Here is a 16,240-nt window from a genome sequence, read left to right on the forward strand (position 1 = left end):
GTGGATCTCTGTAAGTTCAAGGCCAGCCTGGTCTACATAGTGAGTTCCAGGACAGCTGGGGCTACAGGGACACCCTGCTTCAAAAAGACCAAAAAAAAAAAAAAAAAGGTCAATTTCTATTCAACAGTAGATACTGTCACGAGATTATTTTCTTACCAAATTCATTTTCCCATATGCCCTTGTAATAGCTTTGACTTTCCAGTCAACTCATGAGAAACAGGTTATAGCTTCAGGTTACAAATCACTTCACAGAAGGAGAATCAATGAGAGCTGTACCCAGCTTGTGCCTTTCTGTTGCTCTTCCAGTGCTACTTCAGCAACTGGGCTCTATGTGGTGCCAGAATACTCAGGGCACTGGGTCAAAGAACTGACTAGACTTTGTTCAACCACAAAGATAGAAATTATTAACTGCATCAAATGTTAACTCTAAATTTCCTCCTTCCACCATAGCTCAAAAGCCTTAAGGCTAAAAAAAATCAATTATTTACCTTAACCTCAGGTTCTTTTTCACATTCTTCAACATACAAGTCATAAAGTTTTTGGAATATAGACTTTCTAGGAAAAAAAAAAAGTATATAATGTAAGTAACATCATGAAATGATTTGTTAAATAATTTCTCTAACCAAATCCCCACAGCTGAGACTATGTATTTAATAAAATGCATTACTCCTGTATAAATGGCAAAAAAATTAAGTTTAATGTTTCTAGATTAATATAGTTAATTTTGGTATAATGCCAGTTCAACATAGTAAACTGGGATTCTTTTTCACAGTTGACAGCATAGCTAAAGTTTCCAAAATCCAAATTATGTGTGTACCTATTTATAAAAAGACCAATAATACCACTTGGTATGCAAACAACAATAGCAGCAACTTTTCCAGGTTCTGCAGTTGCCATTTTTAAGACAAGGTCTCTCTTTTTTAGTTGAGGATGGCCTCAAACTTGCAATGCTCTTGCCTTCTGAATATTCATAGGCATGTGCCATTATCTGAAAACTGGAGATGAGATGGGGTTGGATATGATACTTTATACCAGTTTTGGAATTTATTTTTTAAGATAGAAGTTCTATCAAAATATGCAGCCCTGACTGGCCTGGAACCTACTATACAGACTAGGCTGGCCTCAAACTTATAGAGATCTACCTATCTCTGCCTCTTAAAAGCTGGGATTAAAGGTATATGCCACCATGCCTGGGCCAATTTAGGAATTCTTAATGCAGGCCGAGTATCCCTATCATATCTAAAATGTTGGGGATGAGAAGGGTTTTAGACGTCTTTAGCTTTTTGGACCACAGTACAGGCACAAAAACTACTCATTCCGGATACATTTACAGAAGTACAAGGAAGGCAATTTTATACAATATTTTTACTGTGCCAGCATACCAATGATAATCTGTCCCATGAAGTCAGATGTGAAAATTTCCATTTGTGACATCCCACTAGGACTCCAAAGTTCCAGATTTTAGAGTATTCCAATTTCCAGATTAGAACTTGCAACATTTGTAATACCAAGTAAGAATACAGTAAGTGGGGACTACCATATTTCATTGACTCTAAGATGTTACCAATTAAATAGTCTTACCTTCCACTAGATAGATACTTCCTTTTAGGTGGTCTCTGTCGAGCACTTTCAATGATATACTAAAAAAGAAAAGTTTATGAAATCAGCTTAGATACTGTTTTGGTATAAACAACTAACTGTATGAAGTGCTGGGTATCTAAAATGTACAAGCTAAAATATCACTTGGATCTCTGACACATGCTAAGTTGTACCTTGTAGGAAAAAAAACCACTACTTAACATGTAAATACATGTTATATAAACAAATGAAATTTAAACTGCACTAAGACTGAACATAGTATTTCAGTATAATAAACTGTAATTTCACTGGACAGAAAAATTGTAAAGTTCTATAAATATATTAAAATTACACATCTAATGATCCTTTTAAAAAAATATTTTATTATTTTTATATGTATGAGTGTTTTGTCTGCATGTAGGTAAGTACACCCGTATCGTGCAATGCCTGTGGAGGACAGAAGAGGCTGTTGGAGCCCCTGGAGCTGGAGTTACGGACAGTTGTTAGCTGCCATGTGGGTGCTGGGATTTGAACCTGGGTCTTCGGCAAGAACAGTCAGTGTTCTTAACCACTGAGCCATCTCTCCAGCCCCCAATGATCCTATTTTCAAAGGTATTTTGGAGAACTTGTCAAAACAGAAAAACCATCTTAGGAATTCTATGATCTTGTTTAAATAATTTTTAAAAATATTTTTACTATTTTTATGTGTATGAATGTATTGCCTGCATGTATGTGAGTGAACCCTTGTCGTGCAATGGGGTGGAGGTCAGAAGGCGGCTAATTCCCCTGGAACTGGAGTTAAGGATGGTTCGCAACCATCATGTGGGTGCTGGGAATTGAACCTGGGTCCTCTGCACCTCTGCACCTGGGTCAGTGCTCTTAACCGCTGAGCCATCTTTCCAGCCCCTTGTTTAAATAATTTTTAATCCACAGCAAAACTGTTAGCATACTTAAGCCTAAAACATTCCTCTGAAGATTACAAAAATCTCTTAAAATTGAATTTCTGTCAGTTACAGACATCACCATTTCAATATGTAACTTAGTCATGCCTCACCTCTGCTCGATCCAAAGCTTGCTCTAGGGCTTGCTGCTGTAAAAAGCAGAATATTTGGCAACATGAGTTGTTTTCAGACAAAAAAAAAAGTTTAATAAATACTTAACATCCTTAATTAAGTACTTATGCTTCACTTTCTGAAACAAGTGCACTGCTTCATTTCTCTCCTCCATCCCCCATTGTATTTAAGATAAGTTAAGAAAATGGCAGTTTTGGGTATCTGGATCATGACAAGTACATAAGAACTACTGAAATGGTGTCAGCAGCCAGTATTTGAGTGATACGCTTGTCAATCACTCTTCCTTCAAATACTTAGCAGTATCATTAATACACAGATACAAAAGAATCCTGGTGTGATGAGTCTTAATTTTTTTCCCAACAAGGCAGAAATAGAAGGTAAGATCCCAAGAGAAGAAGATAAGTATTGTTCATTTATTTCCTGTCAAATGTTTAAAACAAGCTCAGTATGGTGGCTCATGCATATAATTCCACTCAGAAGGCTAAGAGAGATGGATCTGAGTCCAGGGCAACCTGGGGTATGGGGAATCATCTTAAAAAATTGTAAATTATTTTCTCCCCTTAGTCTTTAACGTCTTTTGATTGTCTTACCCTGTTGCCCAAGACAGCCTTGAAGTTGTGGCAATCCTCCTGCCTCAGTCTCACAAAGGCTGGGAGTACAGGCATTGCTACCATGTCAGTTAGGTTTTAAAAATCTTAATGGCAAAAGTTAAATGCTAATTTCTAAGAACGTTTAGTGACTATGTAGCGAACAAAAATATATTACTGGGATACTGCTACAATTATAGGGGCAGCAAGTACATTTACAAATAAAGGATATACTTTATTAATTTTATTTACCTTACTGGGGGTAGGTTAGAGACAGAGTTCCACTCTGTAGCCTATGCTGCCTAGAACTCACTTTGTAGCCCAGGGTGGCTTTGAACTCACAGAGATCTTTCTGCTTGAGCCTCTCAAGTATTGGGATTACAAGTGTGAGCCACCAAAGCTGGCTGTATTTATTAATTAAAAAATATGCAAGTGAAGGAATTTGGAAATTAGCTCAGTTGGAAGTGCTTACCACACGAGCATGAGGAAATGAATTCAATCTCCAAAAGTCACATAAAAAAAGCTGGTGTAGCTGTACAAACTTATAATCCCAGTGCTGGGGAAGCAAATCCCTGGGGCTTGCTGGGCAGCCAGCATAGGCTACTAGGCAAGTTTTACAGTTAGAGACTACCTCAAAATAAAAGGTGATGGAGTCTGAGGGAAGACACTGAAGATCTTCTCATCTCCAAATGTAAACATGTGCCCCGCCTCCCCCACTGGTGCACAAATGTGAGAGGAACCTAAAATATGAGAAACCTCCATCGTCCCCAATAATTTGCATTGATACCCAACCTCCTTGCCAAAGATTTAGAAATATGGCAAAACAGAGTTTTAAAATGTATTTATTTTTATTATTTTAAATTATGTGTATCAATGTGTGGGTATGTGCATATGAGTATAGTGCTCTTGGACACCAAAAGCTTCAGCTTTCCCCTGGAGTTGGAGTCACAAACTGTTGTGAGCTGTCATGTAGGTGCTGCAGCAAGTGCTCTTAATTGCTGAGCCATCTCTTCAGCTCCAGAATCAACTATTTTTTTAGAATCAAATTTTAACACATGGATTATCTGTGAAATTTGGATGTGATTTCTAACACTGAACTGAGAGACACTAGTCAGATTTTTTTCAATTATTTTTGTCTGTGTAAGTACATGCCACATATGTGTGGGTGCCTTTGGAGGTCAGAAGGGGGCACTGGATCCCTTGGAGCAGTTACAGGGGGTTGTCAGCTGCCTGATATGGGTGCTGGTAACCAAACTTGGGTCCTCTGGAAGAGCAGTCAAGTGCTCTTAATCACTAATCACTGAGGTATCTCTCCAGCCTCTCAGCCAGATATTTTAGAGATTTTGATATGACTGCCTGCTACATAATTTGGGTAGTTCAATATACTATCTTAATGGTGCTGAAGGATGAAAATATTATAAAACACAAATTTAAACATACTAAGCTGTAGCTTACCATTGTGGCACATGATAGGGAGCCAAAAAGAAGAGAAAATTTAGGTGCTTTGCTGAAATGGGGTGAAAACCATGTCTTTCTTACACACCTGCAGAAATAAAAACAAGACCCCCATGTTAACACATAACCATACAGATTATTCTGTAATTACCAGAAAACTTAAGGCACATACATTTCTAACACATTTTTAAATACTGCTACAAAAATATTAATGCACTAAGCCACCTACTTACTACTCTTTTCACGAGGTAGGGCAAAAGTTTGAAAGTTCAGATCATTACCTATTCCCCAACCCCACAGAAGTAAATAAAAAAAACCCACAGAAAAAATGTTTTATGAATTTTTTTTCTCTATCATCAATATTGCAACTCTCCCTTTTCCTGTGGATTCTACAACTTGCCATTGGCTTTTGACAGCTATATAGTTCACTTTACAAATCAGTTTTAAAAGTGCCTGATTGGAGGAAAAAAATCTCTAGATATTCTGCCAAATGTCCCAGGCTACATTTCCAAGATGGCTCCCTTTTCCTTAAAACTAGACACATTCCTGAAAAACCTTTCTTCTAATGCAAAGTTCTCATCTTAGTTTAAAACCAAATATCCTGGGGCTGAAGAGATGGACCAGTGGTTAAGTGCTAGCTTCTTTTGCCAAGGACCTGGGTTTGGTTCTGAACACCCACATGACAGCTAACTGGGGATCTGATGCCCTCTTCTGACCTCCACTGCACTGTACACAGGTGGCACGCTTATAACCACAGGCAACATACTTAACAAAGAAAATTTAAAAATGGAAACAAAAACTCAGGTATCCTACTGAGCTTCAAGAATGCCAATGCCCTACCCTCTGGATTCTGGTCTGGAATGGGGTCCAGAACTAGATGAGGCCACAGTTGAAGCCCACTGTTCTAATCCTTTCTGTCAACCACAGATGATGTATGGGTGCTCTGAGGGCGGTGATAAGGGATATTTTTAGTATACTTTGCCCAATTCTTTGCAACTACTGTTTCTTGTCTACACAATTTTGCTAAAGTACAACTTCTAGTGACAAAAAACAGGATTTCCCATGCAAAACTTTTTTGGGAGGGAAGTAACCACAAAGCTTAGGCTAATACAGACTAAAGGAAAATCGTGGTTTGGGTAATATTATTACTAATTTCACGTGTATATTTTCTGAATGTAAGTGCATCTGTGTTGTGCAATGCTCTTGGAGGTCAGAAGAGGGTGTCAGATTCCCTGGAACTGGAGTTGTGGATGGATGGTTGTTAGCCACCATGTAGGTGCTAAGAATTGTACCCAGATCCCTTTCCAAAAGCAGTCAGGGGTAATATTTTTATAAACGCCTCAATGTATAGGTTTCAGGAATAATTTAATTATATGAAAATGTTCTGATCAGTAAACGTGAATATGAAAATACACTACATACTTACAAACATGGTACCTGAGATGATGGCTTTTTCACTAAATTACATGGGAGGGCGCATCTTTAAAAGGCTTTATTGCAGAAGGAACATATAATTGCCTTATCTCTTAGAAACATTCTGCTTGCATATGTAATTTGCCAGAACCTGTATGACGACTGTTGTAAACATGATCTACGGCTCTATTTTACGGAGCAAGGACCTGAAAGCAGACTTAGATGGGAATTCAGCCTGTTCTCAATTTTTAACCTTAGCTTCCAATATTCCAACCTTCGGTCCACTCATACCTGTAGTTAGGTTTAGACTTTTTTTTTTAAGCAAAGCATTACGACCCGATTTCATTAGACGATTCGTTAACTTTTAAAATTCTGATCTGCTTTTCCACTGATCCAAAGTCCTAGCTCATCACTTCTGTATCTGGAGTCCTAAGTAGCACTTGGATGCCGCGTCCCCCACCGGGCGGAGGCGACGAAAGATGGCATCCGGGGAGAGCTATTCCGGCTCAACTCCGGGCCGCAGTGGCAAGGACGCGCAATGAACCCCGTTCTGAATAGGGCCGCAGGGCTACACTGTTCTCGCCAAGGACCGGATTCTTCCAATTGCAGAAGCTTAAAAAAGAAAAAAAAAACTTAGGCCTGAACCTCAAAGCGCCACGACCACAGTGGGCAACGGCTCCGATTCCAGGGAACCAAGACACCCACCCCGGAGACGCACGACCAATTCCCGCGAGTTTCCATAATACCTATCAGTAAAGCGCAGGCCGAGCTGCACCGCGGGACACGGCGAGTGGCGGCTGCGCCCAGGCCCGAGACTCCCCGAGCGCACGCGGCGCGACCCCGAGGGCCCGGAAGCCGCTCCGGAGGCGCCGCGTGCCCCGAGACCCCGACCGCCCTGCCACCCTCTGCCCTGCAGCCGCCGGCCCGCCCACCTGAGCAGCCCGCAGCCTGCCTCAGTCTCCGACCGCGCCTGGCCCTGCCGCAACGCCCACCCACGGCTCCAACCGCCAGTTCCACGGGCGGAAGGGGCGGGGCTTGAGCGGCCGGAAGTTCCGGCAGGACGAGGAGCGCCGTGGGTTCTGGCCTTAGTTGTAGCCTTGGGTGTGCGAGGGAGGCTGAAAGATTCCTCACCCACTTGCCTAGGGCAAGCAAGAGCGGGGATTCTTGCTTGAATTTTTAGAGGAAGGACATTTGGAGCTAGTTTTTCCCTTTGTGTGACGTGATTACCAAGTTCAGTACTTTAAAGCTTTCCGCTGTCTGCTAGGTGCCGGCAGAGTCAGTTTTTGAATCTTTTTTACATTTACACCGGAGCACGGTGCAGTGTGTGTGTGTGTGTGTGTGTGTGTGTGTGTGTGTGTGTGTGTGGTATAGAGGCTTTACCAGCTGCTGTTGCTGGTGGTAATGTGATTAAAATTAATTTGAGGGGCTGGAGAGATGGCTCAGTGGTTAAGAGCACTAGTTGCTCTTGCAAAGGACCCAGGTTCAATTCCCAGCACCCACAAGGCAGCTAACAACCATCCATAACTCCAGTTCCAGGGGAACCCAACCCTCCTCTGACTCCATGAGCACTTACACACATGCAGGCACTACACTCATACACATACAATAAAAGTAATAAAGGAAATACTTTTTTTTTTAAACATAGCTGAGCAAGCTAGAGAGAGCAAGGAGTAAGCAGTGTTCCCCCACGGTCTCTGCCTGCAGGTTCCTGCCTTGAGTTCCTGTCTTGGCTTCCTTCAAAGATGGACTGTAACACCAGATGTGGTGGCCTGACCTTTAATCCCAGGCAGAGGCAGGCGGATCTCTGTGAGATCGAGGCCAGCCTGGTTTACATAGTTCCAGGCCAGCTAGGGCTACAGGGGTACCCTGTCTCAAAAAAGCAAACAATTTAGAAAATGGAATTTCGGAGCACGGTGCAGTATCTGGTGGTAGTAACTCTGCACCTTGAAGCAGCTTTGATCATCGAGGACTAATTTTAATTGTGGGGATATCTATTGGACATCAAATACACTTTTTTTTTTTTCGTCTTTTTGAGACAGGGTCTCTCAGTAGTCCCAGCTGTCTTGGAACTCACTATGTAGACCAGGCTGGCCTTGAACTCACAGAGATCCGTCTGACTGCCTCCGGAGTGCTGGGATCAAAGGCATGTGCCACCACGCCCAGCTAAATAAACCATTTTAGAGCGTTTAAAACGTATAGTTAAGTGAACGTTTAAAATAATTATGTCACCACATTGTCATTTCAAAACATTTTCATGACTTCATAACAGAACCTGAAGAACCCTTTCTTTCCCCCTCCCAGGTTCTTCCCTCTTGCTGGCAAATAAAAACCAGTTGGCTTTCATACTATGGATTTACCTATTCTTGATATTTTATGTAAATTGAAATATGTAACCATTTGTGAATCTGGTTGTTTGGTGAAACAAGATTTAGAAGCAGGTTTTGGGGTCGTGAAGATAGCTCAGTGGGTAAAGGTGCTTACTGCCAAACTTGAGAACCTGAGTTTGATCCCTGGAACCCACATGATAGAGGAAAGAACTGCTTCTTGCAAATTGTTCTTTAATCCTATGCAAATGCACACCCAAATAAATGTAGTTTTAGGGGAGGTGTGGGAAGGAGAGGGGATCCAAATACCATCAAATTGTATGGAAATAAAAAAAAATAGAAGCTGTTTTTACTGAGAGCAAAGATGGTTATTTAGTCCTGCAAATGTCAAATGGGTTGTGATAAGAATTTGTCTCCACTTGCATCGGTCCATCTATCATCTATCTTCTATCATCTATCTTATCTATCATCTATATCATCTATCATCTATCTTCTATCATCTATCTTATCTATCATTTATATCATCTATCTATCTATCTATCTATCTATCTATCTATCTATCTATCTATCTATCTATCTAATCTATCATTACCTATCATCAATCATCTTTGTCTTGCCTTTTTACTATTACCTTTCTTTGCTCTGTATGGGAAAGATAGAGTGGATTAGATTTGTTGGGATTCCCCAAGACTTTACTAACAGTAACATGAATCCACAATGTGGTTTTATGACTAAGATTCCACTGTATACAGATACCATCCATGTGTTGATGGGTGTTTGGGTTGTTTCCATTTTTAATCTGTTGTGAATAAAGCTGCTGGGAGCACTTGTGTACAAGTATTTGTTTGAGTCCCTATGCTACTGGAATCCTATGTTTGGCTCAACAAGAACTTAGGAGACAGAATTGGTAGAAGGGTTTTATTAAAGTCAGTCCTTGCCTCCTAGACAGCTCAAGCCAGTAATCCCAGCACCCTGGAGGCTGAGTCAGGTGCCAAATCCAAGGCCAGTCTGAGTTACGTAGTGAGTTTTAGGTCAGGCTGGGCTACAAAGTGAGACCCTACCTCAAAAACAAAACAGCCAACAACAAAAAGCCAGCCTTGTAGACAGAAGCAATGTCCATTTCAAATCTCTATCTCACAGGGATTTGTCACCATCTCTATGGGCGCTGGTCTTGTGTCAGATAGAAATCAGACAGACCAGTTCTGAAGCAAAAATAGTGAAAAGCACAGCAGACTCCTTCATAGGTAGAGTAGCTGGAAATGAAGTTAGCAGACTATCCCATTAGCCAAAGACAAACATTTACATTTTATTTTATGGGATTTAAATAGCTACTCTTTTCCCAGAAAGGAGTGGGGAGACTTTTAGTGCTTGATGGCTCAAAATGTGCCTATATTTGAGTTATAGCTCCCCTTTGGTCTGAGGTTTCACTATGCTAATGCGTTACAGTAAAACTATACTGAGGCTCAACCCTTGCTCAGATTCAGTGTCAGCTTGGTGGTCCAGCTGCCCATTATCATAGGGAGTCTAGCATCTGCCTGTTTTATTGGTTCCCTCAAGTCTACTTGCTGTTGTAGACAGACCTGCCAATTTCCTGTCAATTCTAAGACACAAACAGCTTTTAACGAAGGGGATGGGATACAGTGAGACAATTGACAGGGAGTTCATGCACTAGATAGAATCTCCATCTTCCAGAGGAATGGTATGTTTTTCTCTGCTCTGGCAGGAATATTGAACATCCTGTGACCAGGTAACTAAAACCTGAGAATTCTAGACCAGTCCAACAAATCAAGACCCTGTCTCCCCTCCCCATCACCACCACCAGCACCCATACCTCCACCACCACCACCACCACCAACAACAACAAAAGTGAAAAAACCAAAACAAACCCCCAACCGAAAACAAACAACCTTAGTTACTGTGATCTCTGTTCTTTTAGCACTTTTGGTTTTGGTTTTGTTTTGAGGCAGAGTCTGACTCTGAAACCCTGACAAGCCTGGAACTCACTATGTAAACTAGGCTTCCCTAAAACTTATGGTACTGTTCCTGCCTTCACCTCCCAAGTACTGGAGTAACAGGTATGTACCACCATGCCTGTCATGCCTGAAGTCTCATAAGGAGATGAGATGTTAAGCCTCACCACTTTGTAGATAGGCACTCCTTGAATGACTAACATGTCTACAATCAGAGTTAAGAGTCTAACCCAAAGAGGAAGGCACAGCTACAAAATGAAGGCAGAGATACCAGGTTCTTTTCCTGCTTTTGGTTACTTTGGGGAACCAAGGGAGGTGTTAGTGCTCTTTAGAAAATGCAATTTCTAAGTCTATGTTATTGATCATTCTGAGGAACACTAAAGTGAGATGATTAAACATGTTCTTGATGTTTTTTATATTATTAATATTTATAAAATATGTTTTCAAGTAAATAAAAAATGATTTTGTAAAAACAAATGAAGTCTTGGGGACTGGAGAAATGGCTTATTGGTAAAGAACACTGGTTACTCTTACAGAAGACCCAGGTTCAATTCCCAGAACCCACATAGCAGTTAACAACTATCTAACTCCAGTTCCAGGGGATCCAATGCCCTCTTCTAACCTCCGAAGGCATTACACGACATGGATGCACTTATATACATGCAAGCAATACACTCATACACATAAAAATAAAAACAAAACAATACCAAAAAACGAAATCTTGATTAAGCCTCTAGATCCCGATGCCAGCTTATTCCACAAAAGAGGCATGGATCTGGGGATGTAGCTCAGTGATAGAATACCTGGCTAACATAAGGGAGACCCTGGATTTGATATCCAGCACTAGGGTGAATTGGGGGAGTGGAGGGTTGTACAGAGTAACATGTTAAGGGACATCATGAGAATATAATCTGCTAAATTTATGATTTGGTAGACACTCTAGGGTTATTGAACATGGCTATGTGATGATATTATTAAGGAATTACTGCCAACAACTATTATGACCTGAATTATGTACACACGTAGACACCCCATTCAGACATTGAACCCCTGACTTCCAGTACCTGGGAATGTGATTGTATATTGAGCCCTTTAAAAAGCTGATTGGTTTGTCTGGCATGGTGGAACATACCTGTAATCCCCAGCAGTCAGGAGGTTGAGGTAAGGTAGTGAGTTTAATGTCATCATGGACTTTAAGGAGAGCCTGTCTCAAAAAATGTAAAACCAAACCAAAACCAAAACCAAAACAAAAAGGCTAAGTGGCAAAGTGAGGTTGTATGGGATCTGATCCAATCCTACTAGTGTCCCTTTGAGAACAAGAGACTGAGAGACAGCAGGGATTCCAGTACACAGAGGAAAGGCCAGGTTCCCTGTGAGTGACAGTGAACATAAACATACATTTTTTGGGGGGTCTTTTTGAGACAGGGTCTCCCTGTAGCCCCAGCTGTCCTGGGGCTACACGCCCAGCAACATATTTTTATATTTATGACAGTCACTCTCCCTCACTCTATTTTGTTGCCTTATATGTTTCTACTCATGTAATAGCTGAAAAGAGCCACTCATCTGTCTCTGAAATCCTCTGTGACTGAGTTCAGTACTCCAACTCCTATGACTTTTTCTGCTAGCACTTACTCTGGAATATAATCATTTTTCACATTTGCAAGATATTGAGGGCTTCATCCTGAACTCCTACTAGCATCCAATATGGGTCTGGTGTCAGTGAAGCTTCCCACTGAACAATGAATGAAGTCAGGCCTTGGGGCACACCTTTCATCCCAGCATTTGAGGGCCTAAGGCAGGAGGACTGTGAGCTTGAGGCAAAACACTGTCTTCAAAAGCAGAAAGCTAATAAGTTGTTTTGTGTGTAACTGAATGCTGCAGGTTTTCCCCTTTCTGAGTGTAAAGCCAATTAGCACAGAAAGAGATAAGAGTGAGGAAAGGTTTAAGGATTATTACTGCAGAAAGTAAGCAGAAGACTGGGAGATAACTCCCAGAGCAGTGTCTGATCAAAGAGAGCAGAGGTCTTAGGAGAGAAATATTCATATTTGTATAAAACTCATCACAAGTAGAGACTAGCACATTCCTAAGCATGCTCAGATGGGCAGCATACTTAATAATACAGTGCACATTTTTAAAAATCCTGTATAGGAATCCCTCCTGTGTGGAGAATTTATTTATTTACTGTAGGTTATGGCTTCTTAAACTGCTGTGACCATATATGGGTGAATATAGGGTCTGTGAAAAACCTGACTATAGCAAAGAGTTTCTGAATATGCTATGACCAATAAATAATTCAAAATTCAAACCCAGAATGAATTAGGTATTTCTGGAACATATATCCCCAAGGCCTTGCCACAGTTTATCTTTCCCACAATGGGATCTTCTATTATGTAAAGCTGGGATGTAAAACCCAGGGATGGCTCTTTTCCAGGTTCTCTCATCGTCAATGCCAGTCAGACTCACAAACTTGAGATGTCATCCCCTCTAGGAAGTTGGCTTTATTTTATTTATTGAGGCAAGGTCTCTATGTAACCCATGCTGGCCTAGAACTGGTGATCCTGTTCTCTCTGCCTCAGTGCTAGGATTATAGCGTGAAGCACCTCTCCTACCTGGGCAATTGCCTTGAGGATCAGGGGTGTAATAAATTCTAGGTTTTTGTGGTCTCATGTTTCCTGTCTGTAAATAATAACATGCTTCATGTAACTTAGGAGGGTAGGCATTCTGCCTCACTGGAGTCAGACAAGTTGGTTGCTAGTATACTGGGGCTCTTCTTCACAGTTATGTACCACATATATAGTCAGATTGCTGTAAGCCATTTTACACTAACTCATTTAATCCACACAAGAACTCTACAAGGTAAGTACTATTATTATTCTCATTTTACAGTAGGAAACTGAGGCCAACACATAGCAAAACTGGAATTTTTATCCAGGAATTTTGTCTTTGAAGATAATAGTTTTAATTATTATACTTTTACTGCTATTTATTGAAAAGCGTATTAAGTACAATTCCCAGTGCTTGATGTGATTCCTTTCACTTAGGTCTCATGGCCACAGTGAGTTATTAAATGGCAATACCTAGCAGGATCAGACAGAAAACTGTTCAACAGAGACCAACTGTGACAGTGGGAGGTAGCACCAGAGCCCACTCGCTTCCTTCCCTGAGGATGCTTGTGGTGCAAGCAGTCTTCTGTGACTGCTTATGCTTGGGGACTCCATGTAATTGATGGTGAGGTCTTTGAGGCCACTGATGTATTTTATACAGTGTTATTTAATGTCAGGGCTTTATTCTCCTGTGGTTGCTGTGAGGGCTCTTGCCCTGTGCTCACCCACATTAGTGTCCTCAGTTTCTGAGTTGAAGGCTTGACTGCCCAACTCTAACCTGAGTGGATGCTTATTTTCTTGAATGTCACTTCCTCCTTCCCAATTCTTGCCTCCTGTTGCCCTGATTATTGCTGAGCTCAATATGGGTCTGAGGTAAAAACTGGAGAGGGCATTGCAGCACTATCTGAGGAGGCCCTACCTGCTTGGACAGCTGTAATGCAAGGTGTACTGGCCATGAAAGTGTAACAGGAAGGCCTGATGGATAAAGCCTCTTCCTTGCCTGTTCCCCTTTGCAAGATGCCCTCTGCACTTCCAATACTCAGAACATCTTGTGTCTTCTCTGTTTAGTACTTTTGCTGAGCCCCTGGTGTCTACAAAATAACCTGTATATCTTTCATATGACATTAAGGGTCTCTATAATCGGATCCATCAGTAGTTCTAGCCTGAGGTTTCCACAGTAGCTCATATACATTCTGGCCTCTTGATTGATGTCTTATTTTGTTATGAACTTGTTTATTCATTATTGTTTTCTAGACAGTATTTCCCAGGATGGCCTCAAAATTCCTGTGTAGCTAAGGATGATCTTAAACTACTGATCCTCCTGCCTCTAACTCCCAAGTGCTGGGGTTATAGGCATCTGTCATCACACCTGGCCTTGAAGTTAAATTTTTTTTGAGGTAGGGTCTCTATGTAGCTCTGGATGGTCTGGAACTTGCTTTGTAGACCAGCCTGGCCTCAAACTCACAGAAATATGCCCGCCTCTGCCTCCTGAGTGCTGGGATTAAAGGCATGTGCCACCACATCTGGCAAAATTTGTGTGTGTATGTGTGTGTGTGTGTGTGTGTGTGTGTGTGTGTGTGTATGTGTATGTCTTTTGAGACTCCCTGTAGTCCCAGCTGGCCTGGAACTCACTATGTAGATCAGGCTGGCCTGGATCTTACAGGAATCTGCCTGCCTCTGGCTTCTGAGTGCTGAGATTAAAAGCGCATGCCACCACACCTGGCAAAGTTAATATTTTTTAATCAACAAGTTTGATTGATTTTACAAGTATTTCATAGATGGAACTGAAGTTTGTCAATTTCTTCACTTTAGGATGTTACAATGACTGACTTTCTGTGAGATTAAGATTGTTTAGTAAATTCAGTTATAGAATTAATTCAGTTTAGCCACTAGAGGTCAGGATTTCACTTAAAAATAACTATTGTACTGGTTTTCATAATAGATACAGATTTAATTTTTGGCTTGTGAAAGAGTGGCCAAACCAAATTTTTATGATTTGGGAGATTGAGTTCAGGACCTCATACATGCTAGGAAGGTGCTCTACCACTGAGCTGCATCCCCAGCCCTCTTTAAACTTTTTTAAAAAATTAAAAAGATTTATTTTTATTTACGTGCGTGCATGTGTGTGTGCGTGTCTGTGTATTATGTGTGTGCTGGTGTCCCCAGAAACCAGAAGAGGATGTTGGATCCCCTGGAGTTGGAGTTACAGGTGTTTTTGAGCGTTCAAACCTGGGTACTGAGAGCCAAACTCTGGTCCTCTTGAAGGGCAGCAAGTGCTTTTAACTACAGAGCCATCTCTCCAGCCACTGCCTAAATTTTCAATTTTGAGACAGAATTTCGCTAAATTGGCTGAGCTGACCTTGAACTCACTCTGTAGCCTCGACAGGCCTTGAAGCTGTCACCTTCCTGAGTAACTGGGATTTTAGGTCTGTACCACTAGGCAATATATATATATATTTTTTAAGTTTTTTTTTTTTTTTTTATATTATGAGTGTATTGCCTGCATGTGTGTAAGCGCAGCTATGTTTTGCAATGCCCTCGGAGGTCAGAGGAGGGCATCAGATCCCCTGGAACTGGAGTTATGGATGGTTGCTACCACCAGGTGGGTGCTGGGAATTGAACCCAGGTCCTCTGCAAGAGCAGCCAGTGTTCTTAACTGCTGAGCCATCTCTCTAGCCCTGCAAAAAGAATTATTTTTTTGATCTTTTCGAGACAGCCTCTCCCTATAGCGCCAGCTGGCCTGGCACTCGCTATGTAGACCAGGCTGGTCTAGATAGATCTGCTTGCCTCTGCCTCCTGAGTGCTGGGATTAAAGGCATGCACCACCACGCCTGGCACAAAATATTTTTTAATGAGGAACTTCTGGCTGAAAAAAATTGGCTTTTAAATAAAATGTATAACCTCTCTTAAAGAGCAAATAATAGGTTTTTTGTTTGTTTGTTTGTTTTTAGTGCTGATTATTGACCTAAGGCCTCACATATGACAGGCAAGCACTCTACATTAAGCTGTATCCACAGGCTCCTAGCCCTCTTTCTTTTCTTTCTATTTTGAGACAGGAACTTTGTGAGTTGCCTAGACTGTGTTTGAACTTACCCTATAGCCTAGTCAGGCATTGAACTTTTACTTCAGCCTATAGAGTAGCTGGGATTACAGGTTAATTTTCTATTCTTGACAATTATCACTATACCAAAATTATGTTTCTTTTCTTTCCTCCCTCTGTCCCTTCTTCCCTGTTTC

The 16,240-nt window shown here is 41.3% G+C and overlaps 1 protein-coding gene across 16 annotated transcripts in view; it reads right to left on the minus strand.

Annotated features, from left to right (window-relative positions):
* Supt20h (SPT20 homolog, SAGA complex component) overlaps positions 1–7,130 on the minus strand; it is a gene marked incomplete at its 3' end in the record, with an annotated part of 41,231 nt that extends 34,101 nt beyond the window's left edge. For 7 of the 16 annotated variants that reach the window (XM_029570415.1, XM_029570410.1, XM_029570412.1 and 4 more), the window contains 7 exon segments: positions 489–555; positions 1,582–1,640; positions 2,633–2,668; positions 4,694–4,781; positions 5,534–5,636; positions 6,398–6,718; positions 7,039–7,130. In XM_029570415.1, the coding sequence (XP_029426275.1) occupies positions 489–555; positions 1,582–1,640; positions 2,633–2,668; positions 4,694–4,696 (165 nt within the window). 16 annotated transcript variants of the gene reach the window in all.
* Positions 7,131–16,240: the final 9,110 nt, after the last annotated feature.

This window comes from Nannospalax galili, unplaced genomic scaffold (genome assembly GCF_000622305.1).
Source record: "Nannospalax galili isolate Female #2095 unplaced genomic scaffold, S.galili_v1.0 scaffold1283, whole genome shotgun sequence".
NCBI classification, from domain to species: Eukaryota; Metazoa; Chordata; class Mammalia; order Rodentia; family Spalacidae; genus Nannospalax; species Nannospalax galili.